Here is a 10,823-nt window from a genome sequence, read left to right on the forward strand (position 1 = left end):
AAAAATTGGGGAAAATTGCATTGAAGAGTGAACCCCCATCAAATGTACATGGCTGGAGAAAGATACACTATGCTAATACTAATCAAAAGAAAGCAGGTGGGCCTGTATTATTTTCAGGCTCAGCAGACTTTAATAAAAGTTCTCAAGGATAAAGAGAGGCTTTCATCATGATAAAAGGGTCAATTCTCCAAGAAAAGATAATAATCCTCAATATGTATGTGCCTAACAACAAAATGTCAAATATGTTAAAACTGACAGAACTCCAAGGAGAAAGAGGTGAATCCACTGTTACATAGCTGGAGACTTCAACATTATTCTACCAGAAATGGACAGATCCAGCAGGCAAAAAGCCAGTAAGAGTTGAACTCAACAACACCATCGGTCAAGTGGATCTAACATCTATAGACTACTCCATCCGACAGAAGCAGAATACATAGAATACATTCTTCTCCAGTTCACCTGGAACATTCACCAAGACGGACCACATTCTGGGCCATAAAACACACCTTAATTAATTAAGAGGAAATAGAAGTCATACACTTTCTGCCCTCAGACCACAGTGGAATTAAACTACACAGCAATAACAGAAAGATAACTGAAAAACTCCAAAATACATGAAGATCAAACAACACACTTGTAAATAACACACGGGTGAAAGAAGAAATCTCAAAAGAAATTTAAAATAGTTTGTACTAAATGAAAAATAAAACACAATTTATCAAATATTTGTGCAATGCAGCCAGAGCAATACAGCAAAATGTATAGCATTTAGTGCATATGTTAGAAAAGAAGAAAGATCTAAAATCAATCACCTAAGATTCCACCTTAGGAAACCGGAAAAAGAGCCACAAACCAAAAGTGAATAGAAGAAAAAGAAATAATAAAAATTAGAGTAGAAATCAAATGGAAATTTCAAAAGAAATTGAAAAATTGAAATCAATAGGAAAAAAAAAGTCAATGAAACCCAAAGCTGACTCTTTGAAAAGATCCAAGAAAAAAAAAAAATCAATAAACCTCTATCTAGGCTTTCTATGAAAAAAAGAGAGGACACAAAGTACTAAGATGTGAAATCAAAGAGAGGATATAGTGATATCCTAGGGATATTAAAAGATCCTAGGGATGTTAAAATAATAAGAGGAATACAATGAATAACTCTGTCCACAAATTTGATAACTGCATGAAGTTATTCAAAGACACAGTCTGGCAAACACACAAGAACAAATACACCAATCTAAATAAGTCTATATCTGTAAAAGAAATTGAGTCAATAATTAATAATCTCCCAAAACAGAAAGCACCAAGCTTAGATGCGTTTACTGGTGAATTCTACCAAACACTTAAGGAAGAAATTATACTACTTCTCTACAATCTCCTTTACAAGACAGAAACAGAGAGGGTGCCTGGGTGGCTCAGTCAGTTAAGTGTCTGACTCTTGATTGCGGCTCAGGTCGTGGTCTCAGGTTGTTAAGATTGAGCCCGGCGTCAGGCTCCATGCTAGTTGGGGAAGTCTGCTTAAGATTCTCTCTCTCCCTCTCCCTCTACACCTCCCTGGTTCATCATGCATGTGCACTCTTTCTCTCTCTAAAAAAGAAAAAAGAAACAGAGTGGAATAGTTCCTATTTCATTCTATGTGGCCATCACTACCCTAATATTAAAATAAGACAGACATTCCAAGAAAACTACACACCAATATCTCTCATCAATGTAGAAGCAAAATCCTCAATAAAATATTAGCAAAACAAGTCCAACAATGTATAAAAAGAGTTATATATCACAACCAAGTAGTATTTTTCCCAGATACACAAGGCTGGTTAAATATTTAAAATCAATTAAGGTAAACCCATTTCATCAACAGGCTAAAGAAGAAAAATCACATGACCACATCCATAGATGCAGACAAAGCATTTGAAAAACGATAAAAACTCTCAATAAACTAGGAATACAGAGAAAGGTCCTCAACTTGATAAAGAATACCTACCAAAACCTACAGCTAACATCATACTTAATGGTGAGGAACTAGAAGCTTGGGAACTGATTGGGAAGGAAGAAATAAGGTGTCTCTGTTCACAGATGACATGTTCATCTATGTAGAAAATCCAAAAGAATTAACAAAAAAAGTCCTGAAGCTATTAAGTGATTATAGCAAGTTTGCAGAATACAAGGTTAATATACAGCAGTCAACTGTTCTCCCTTATAACGGCAATGAATAAGTGGAATTTGAAATTAAAAACATAATTTCATGTACATTTTCACCGAGAAAAAAATGATACTTGGGGGGCACCTGGGTGGCTCAGTCGGTTAAGGGTCCGACTTTGGCTCAGGTCATGATCTCACAGTTCGTGGGTTTGAGCCCCACGTCAGGCTCTGTGCTGACAGCTCAGAGCCTGGAGCCTGCTTCCAATTCTGTGTCTCCCTCTCTCTCTCTCTCTCTGCCCCTCCCCTGCTCATGTTCTGTCTCTCTCTCTCAAAAAGAAAAGAAACTTAAAAAAATTTTTTTTAAATGGTACTTGGGTATAAACCTAACAAAATATATACAAAATGTATATGAGAAAAATCATAAATCTCTGATGAAACAAATACAAAACTAAATAAGTGGAGAGTTAGCCCATGTTTGTGGACAGGAGGACTCAATGTTGTCAAGATAACAGTTCTTCCCAACTTGATCTATAGCTTCAATCAATCCTAATCAAAATCCCAGCAAGTTATTTTGTGGATATCAACAGATTCTAAAGTTTATACATAAAGGCAAAAACCTACAGTGGCCAATATAATATTGAAAGCAATATTGGAAGCAAGTTGGAAGACCAACACTACCTCACCCCAAGTCTTATATAAAGCTGTAGTAATCAAGGCACCTGCTACTGGTGAAAGAATCAATGGAACAAAACAGAGATCCCAGAAATAGACCTCCATAAATACAGTCAGCTGATCTTTGACAAAGGAGCAAAGACAGTCTTTTCAACAAATAGCACTGCAATAATTGGAAATCCACGTGCCAAAAAATTAATCTACATTCAGATCTTACATCCTTCCCAAAAATTAACCCAGAATGGGTCACAGACCTAAATGTAAAATACAAAGCCATACGACTCCTAGAAGACAAAACAGAAGAAAATCTAGACTTTGGGTTTGGAGATGACTTTTTATATACAACTTCAAAGGCATAATCCACAAAAGAAAGAACTGATGAACCAGACTTCATTAAAATTAAAACTTCCACTCTGTGAAAGACATTGTCAAGAGAGTAAGAAGACAAGCCACAGACTAAAAGAAAATATTTGCAATAAAAATATCTGATAAGGGACTGTTACCCAAAATATACGAAGAACTCTTAAAACTTAACAATAAGCGGGGCACCTGGCTGGCTCACTCAGAAGAGCATGTGACTCTTAATCTTAGGGTCATGAGTTCAAGCCCCATGTCAGGTGTATAGATTATTAAAATAAAATAAATAAACCTAAAAAATAAAAACTCCACACTAAGAAAACAAACAACCCGAGACCTTCAGGGACACCTCACCAAAGACATACAGATAGCAAATAAGCATATAAAAAGGTGCTCCTGGGGCACCTGGGTGGCTCAGTCGGTTGAGCGTCTGACTTCGGCTCAGGTCATGATCTCACAGTCTGTGGGTTCAAGCCCCACGTCAGGCTCTGTGCTAACAGCTCAGAGCCTGGAGCCTGTTTCCAGTCCTGTGTCTCCCTCTCTCTCTGCCCCTCCCCCAGTCTCACTTTGTCTCACTTTGTCTCACTCTGTCTCTCAAAAATAAATAAATATAAAAAAAATTTTTTTTTAAAGTGCTCCATATATCATTAGAGAAATGAAAATTAAAATACCACCACACACCTATTAGTATGACCCAGATCCAGAACACTGATAACACCACATGCTGGTCAGGATGGAAAGCAACAGGAATTTTCATTCAGTTCTGGTGGGAACGCAAAATGGTACAGCTAGCGTGGACAAGTTTGATGGGTTTCTTAGGAAACTAAACATACTCTTACCATATGATCCAGCAATCACACTCCTCGGTATTCACTCAATGAAGTTAAAAGTTGTGTCCACACAAAAACCTGCACGTGGACATTTATTCCAGCTTTGTTCACTATTGCCAATACTTGGAAGCAACCCAAATGTCTTTCAGTAGGTGATGGATAACTACACTGTGGCCCATCCAGACAGCAGGGTATTATTCAGAGCTGAAATGAAATGAGCTATCAAGCTATGAAAAGACAGACAGGAATCTTTTTTTTTTTTAATGTTTATTTATTTATTTTCGAGAGAGAAAGACAAGGTGTGAGCAGGGGAGAGGCAGAGAGAGAGGGAGACACAGAATCCAAAGCAGGCTCTAGGCTCTGAGCTGTCCGCACAGAGCCCTACGTGGGGCTCGAACCCACAGACCGTGAGATCATGATCTGAGCTGAAGTCAGACGCTTAACTGACTGAGCCACCCAGGTGCCCCTTCAGGAATCTTAAATGCATACCACTAAGTGAAAAAAAGCCTGTCTGAAAAGGCTACATACTGTACAATCCCAACTATATGACATTCTGGAAAAGGCAAAACTATGAGGACAATGAAAATATCAGTGGTTGCCAGGGGGAGGGAGAAGGGAGGGATGAATAGCACAGAGGACTTCTAAGCACAGTGAAAATGCAGTTGGCCTCTGAACATAGGTTTAAACTGCATGGGTCCACTTATACTCAGATTTTTTTTTCTTTAAATTTTTATTTACTTTGAGAGAGAGAACATGAGCTGGGGAGAGACAGAGAGAGGTAGAGAGAGAGAGAATCCCAAGCAGGCTTCATGCTGTCAGTGCAGAGCCCAATGCAGGGCTCAACCTCTTGAAGCGGGAGATCATGACCTCAGCCAAAATCAACAGTCAGATGAAAAACTGATGTTTTTCAATAAATTCAGTACTACAAATATGTTTTCTCTTCCTTATGAGTTTTTAATGAGTTTCTTTTTCTCTAGCTTATTTATATTGTAAGAATATAGCATATAATACATGTAACATAAAAATATGTGTTAATCAACTGTTTATGTTACTAGTAAAGCTTCCAGTCTATTAATAGTTGAGTTTGTGGGGGGAGAGAGTTAAAAGCTATGTGTAAATCTCTGACTGAACGAGGTATTGGTGCACCTAATCCCCAAGTCGCTCAAGGGTCAACTGTACGCTGTATGATATTGTAATTGGGGATACATGTTACACATTTGTCAAAAACCCACAGTGTGAACACCAAGAGTGAACCCTAAGGTAATCTATGGACTTTGGATGATTATGATGTATTAATGTAGGTTCATCAATTACAACAAATGCACCTCTCTGGGAGGGGAGGATATTGATAATGGGGAAGGCTGGGGTGGGGGGTAGGAGTACGTGAAAAATCTCTGTACCTTCCACTCAATTTTGGTGGAAACCTAACGCTGCTCTAACAAAAACCAAATCCTTAAAGCAACAACAACAAAACTCCACCTTGTATGATCCGAGACAGCATTCAGGGAAGGGAAAGGACACCCTAGTTCTCCCGGATGGCCCTGCTGGGTTCCCAGGTAGGATGGTTACCAAGTAAGAGCAGAGTATGGGGGGGTGCCTGGGTGGCTTGGTCGGTTAAGCGTCCGACTTCGGCTCAGGTCATGATCTGGCACGGTTCATGAGTTCGAGCCCCATGGCCAGCTCTGTGCTGACAGCTTAGAGCCTGGAGCCTGTTTCAGATTCTGTGTTTCCCTCTCTCTCTGCCCCTCCCCTGTTCATGCTCTGTCTCTCTCTGTCTCAAAAATAAATAAACGTTAAAAAAAAAAAATTTAAAAAGAGCAGAGTATGGGGCACCTGGGTGGCTCAGTCGGTTAAGTGTTCGACTTCAGCTCAGGTCATGATCTGGCACGGTTCATGAGTTCGAGCCCCATGGCCAGCTCTGTGCTGACAGCTCAGAACCTGGAGCCTGCTTCGGATTCTGTGTCTCCCTCTCTCTCTGCAACTCCCTCCCCCACTCATGCTGTGTCTCTCTCTCAAAAATAAACATTAAAAAAAATTTTTTTAAAAGGAAGTTCTGATATAGGCTATAGCATGCACGAACCCTGAAAACATTTTAAGTGAAAGAAGCCAGACACAAAAGAATAAAGACTGTGTGATTGCACTTAAATAAAATATCTAGAATAGGGAAATTCATAGAAACAGAAAGCAGTTTTGGGTACCACTAGCTGGGGGGTGGGGGGATATCGGGGGTTACTGCTTAAGGATTACAGAGATCTGTCTGGGGAGATGAAAAAGTTTTGAAAATCATGGTGATGGCTGCACAACACTGTGAGTGTAATTAATGCCACTGAACTGTATGCTTATGGTTAAATGGTTAAAATGGCGAATTTTGTTATATACACTTTACCAAAATAAAAGACACGTGAACGGATAGTGCACAAGCATTTGCCAAAGACTGTGAGTCTGAACAATCTGCTGTCCAACTGTGCAACTTAACAAGTTAAAAAAGAACCAGTCGTCCGTTTCTTTCATTCCTCCAGAGAGCCTTCGGGTTTTGTCCCCAGATCAGAGCGGACGTTCGGACAGCTCTCCAGACTCCGACACCACTGTAGTCCCTGATAAAACCTGAGTTCTGACCTCCACTTCCAATGAGAAATGATTACAGGCAACCAGGGGCTCAAGGCAAGGTTCTTCACTACCTGAAGAACTTCAAAGACATTTTTTCCAGACTCCAGAGTCACTAAGTCTCTCTGTCCCAGGAAAAAACTGGCTGGTCTCTCTTTGTGGTCACTGAAAATCCTGCGTAGATCAGGAAGCTCAAAGATAAACGTGTGGGTCACCTTTGATGACTGTAGGGTCGGTCCCGTGACCTGCAGCCAACTGCTCGCTGCCTGCTAGACAGATGCCACCCACTCATTCTTCATTGGCCCTGAAGTACTTTTCCTCTATTTCCACTCTTCTACAATAATGTGTGAACACATTTACAAAAACCACAAAACCTGCGGGAAAAAGAAATCAAGGATAAAGAAAAGAAAAGAACTCACCTGGGATTTGTTCATTTTCCGTTGTACTCCCAAGAGCATCAAAACCTGGGAAGGCGTACCTGTAAGAGAAGGACAGAGGAACAGGAGAATGAGAGCCGGCTGGCCCCGCAGCATCTGGATTCTTGTACAAACTTCTGCACACAGGCTGGGTAACCTCTGATGGTGGAAAAGAGAAGGAAGGTGACATCCGTCCCTCTGTGACTCCTGCAATGTTTCCTACTGCTTTACGCTGCCCCCCCCCAACACAGAAACGTTAAAAACAGAACTATTATTAAACAAATTCTGGCACGTCAAAAAAATGAAATACAAGGTCTCCATTAAACCGGACGTTGCAGGGGAGAACAAATCCTAAAGGATGTTTTGTGTATCTGATTTACTAGATAACGTTCACCCCCTGGGTAGGAGAATCCTCAAAGCTTTAGAAAAAGGCACAGGTGCCTTGAATGCAGGTCTTCTAAAAAAGTGTTTCTTCTAATTGGACTGATGCTTCTCAAAAGGATCTTTTAGGAGTAAACTTGCTTTGATGGGACTGTGAGGACAGCACCAAGCTTGGAGTCAGGGACTCTGGCTTCTATTCCCTCTTGTTAATCTTAAATAAGCCGTTTCCTCTGTCAGGATCTTTCCCCCACTTCTGCCAGATGAGACAAAAATAGAAAGAAAGGAAAAATCCTGGCAAACCTTCCCTGAACTACTACTCTTGAGCCTGTAAGATCGGGACACGAGAGCGCACCTCCACAGGCCCGACGCGGTGAAAGCTGCCCAGCTTCTGGAAAGAATCGGTGGAGAACGAAGGGAGGCAAGAGAGCGTTTGGGGTGCGGTTGAAAAAAGCTGCCCGCCTGTAGAACTCCTAGCGTCCCGCCAACCAGGCGACACTTCTCCCACGGTCTGTCCCTCGCCACCACCTGGCCCCAGCTGCCGGCAAAGTGACTCACAGCATCTGAATGCGGTGAAATCCCTGGAGCCCTGCCCCCCCTTCGCTTCTTTTCCGCGTTTCTTCCGTCTTTCTCTTCTGAGGCTCCGACGGGCTCTGATGCGTTCTTCCCGGCGGGATTCCTGCGCCTGCGGCCCGGTCCTTCCTGCCTCCGTGAAGCTGCTTTGTTCCAGGAGAGCCTAGGGGACAGACACGCGCTGGCTGGCACCTTCACCAGGGGCCCCGGACCCGCCTCCCCGAGAACACACAGCGCCTGTCAGGGAGCGCAAAGCGGGGGGCTGAGGACAAAGGCAGGAGGGCCGTCGCGAAGCGCCCTCAGTACCCGGACAGCGCAGATTTGGGGAGCACCCCCGGCCCCCGGCGGGCAGGACGCCCGCGGCTCCCCGGGGACCCATATTCCACGGACCCAGGGAGACACGAAAGGAGCCCCGGGATGCACACCGCCGCGGGGCGCGCGCGCGTGTGCGCGTGTGTGTGTGTGACCACAATACATGTGGGTCCGACGGGTGCACGGCGGGCAGCGTGCGACACCCGGTCCCCGTCCTACCTCCGAGAAGCGGTCGAGCCGCCTCGGAGCCTACGAGGACGGAGACCCCGCGGCGAGCGCGGCTTCCCCCCAAAACGCCGCACTTCCTGCGCGTTCGCTCGGGGCCCTCCAGAGGCGCCCCCATTCGGTGTCGACTCGGCCCCCGCCGGGGTGGCGGGGGAGGAGGGGCGGCCTGAGCGGGCCCCGAGCGAACCCGAAGCCTCCCTCCCCACGCCCCACGCCGCAGCCTCAGGCCGTCCGCGCGGACCACGGTCCGGACCTCCCGGACCTCCCGGACCAACCGCCCGCCTTCGCGCCGCCGCACCCGAGTAGGGCCCGGGACCGCCGGCACGCTCCGCTGAGGAGAAACGCGCGCCTGCGCACTAAGCACGACGCCGACCCGGCCACGCGCACCGCCCACCCCGCGGGACACTCCGCCCACGTGTGGGGGCGTGGCCTGCGCGGGCCCGCCCTTTTCCCCGCCCCCAACACCTGGACTCCCTCCCACCCCGCTCCTACATCACCCTGACTCCAGCTCTGCCCCTCCCCCACGTCACCCAACTCCCACCCCATCCTTCCCTTCCCCCACATCGCCCCACTCCCATTCCGCCCCCATGTCACCCCCAGTTCCCCATGTTTCCCCCCCAACCCCAGCTCCGCGACTTCTCCTGCCAGGAGGTGAGGGGCCTCAAAGCCGCCAAACAAGGGAGAGATTCGGGAATACAGATGAAAATCTTAACGAAATTAGTCCTTGCAATCAATTGCCCAGCCAAGCAATTGGATAATAATGAAATAACCTCCAATGATGTATATATACGAATCTTGTTCAATTTAGTTGCACTAGAAAAATAATGGAAGCAATATAGACAATTTAAGTGTCTAATCAATGAATATGTAAAATACATTGGGGAAGGTGGTAGCCATTCAAAACTATAATGTAAGGTAAATAACTCACGTGTAACAATGTTCGTGATCCATTTTGGAATCAAAATATACTTGAAGATACAGGGCGCCTGGGTGGCTCAGTGGGTTGAGTGTTCAACTTTTGATTTCAGCTCAGGTCAGGATCCCAGAGTCGTGGGATCTGCGCTGAGTGTGAAGCCTGCTTGAGATTCTCTCTCTCTCCCTCTGCCCCTCTGCCCCTCTCCCCTGTGCACGTACATTCTCTCTCTGATAGATACATGGATAGATAGATAGACAGATAGATAGATTCCAAGATAGAAGATAGGGTCCTTTTTTTATGTGCCTATGTGCTGTAAAGAATATAAACAAATATGTGGGTTTTTTTTTTTTAATGTTTATTTACTTTTGAGACAGAGCAAGATAGTGCAGGGGAGGGGCAGATAGAGCGAGAAGGACAGAAGATCTGAAGCAGGCTCTGTGCTGACAGCAGAGAGCCCGATGTAGGGCTTGAACTCACAAACCAGGAGACCATCACCTGGGCCAAAGTCAGCTGCTTAACCAACTGAGCCACCCAGGTGCCCCTGTGTTTTTTTAAATAAACAAAGACGAACCCACAAACAGTACAGAACAGTGTAGACATTCTGGACATTGTTCATTCACAGGAGTCTAAGAATGGAATTAACATCTGAATATTAATTTAAGGGACACTGCCCTGAAATGCTGGCAAAGCATGTCAGCTTTACCATTCTACAATTCCTGTAAACGTTCAATTTACAATTTAACAAATCTGTATTATTTTAAAATTTGGGCTTACTATGAGATTCTTAGTACTTGATTACCATTACCTCAAATCTGCACGATTAAAAGACCTATAGGAATATGACAGTACTCTACTATGTGTCCTCTATATTTGTATATCAAGTCATAGAGAAGGTCAGGATGTCTGCACAATTAATTGATAACAGTGATGTCTCTGGAGGAGTGGACCTAAGATCCACTTAGTATATATGACTTCAGATTTCTCTACATTTTTCTCCCCCCACAAGGAAAAGAAAATTACTTATCTGTGGGATTGTAAGGCACGAGGCAGCACTGCACAGTAGTCCCGCCCAAAAAGGGGGTCAGCTCACATTTGCAAAGATGACGTCAAGCAGGGACAGCCTGGTCCTAGCTGTGGATAACTTTGATCGAGATCCTTCAAATGCCCAGACTTCAGTGCTTCCACCCATAAAGAGCAATGGGATGGGTCATGCAGTGAGTTTCCAGCTATGAGATTTCACAAGCCAATGATTTGACCATTCCAGCTGTGCATAAATCCCCAAACTCTTGGAAATCTGGGATCTGCAATTTCCTAACACAATGAGATAAAAGAAAGACACCACCTTGCTGTTTAGGAATAGAGTTGGCTATATGACGTCGTGTCGGTGGGACTATGACTGCAGAT

General features: G+C 44.3%; 1 protein-coding gene across 3 annotated transcripts in view; it reads right to left on the reverse strand.

The window, feature by feature from the left end:
- LOC122210245 (zinc finger protein 81) overlaps positions 1-8,957 on the reverse strand; it is a 30,069-nt gene extending 21,112 nt beyond the window's left edge. Inside the window, exons 1-3 of one of the 3 annotated variants that reach the window (XM_042922848.1) lie at positions 8,802-8,957; positions 7,952-8,129; positions 7,019-7,077 (exon numbers count right to left, since the gene is read on the reverse strand). In XM_042922848.1, coding sequence (XP_042778782.1) covers positions 7,019-7,057 — 39 coding nt within the window. In that variant the 5' untranslated portion in view covers positions 7,058-7,077; positions 7,952-8,129; positions 8,802-8,957. Of the gene's footprint in view, positions 1-7,018; positions 7,078-7,748; positions 7,787-7,951; positions 8,130-8,497; positions 8,777-8,801 lie in introns of those variants that run through there. The other 2 variants (XM_042922847.1, XM_042922849.1) reach the window with 2 other exon arrangements.
- Between the last annotated feature and the right edge of the window lie 1,866 nt (positions 8,958-10,823).

Source organism: Panthera leo, chromosome E3 (assembly GCF_018350215.1).
Source record: "Panthera leo isolate Ple1 chromosome E3, P.leo_Ple1_pat1.1, whole genome shotgun sequence".
NCBI classification, from domain to species: Eukaryota; Metazoa; Chordata; class Mammalia; order Carnivora; family Felidae; genus Panthera; species Panthera leo.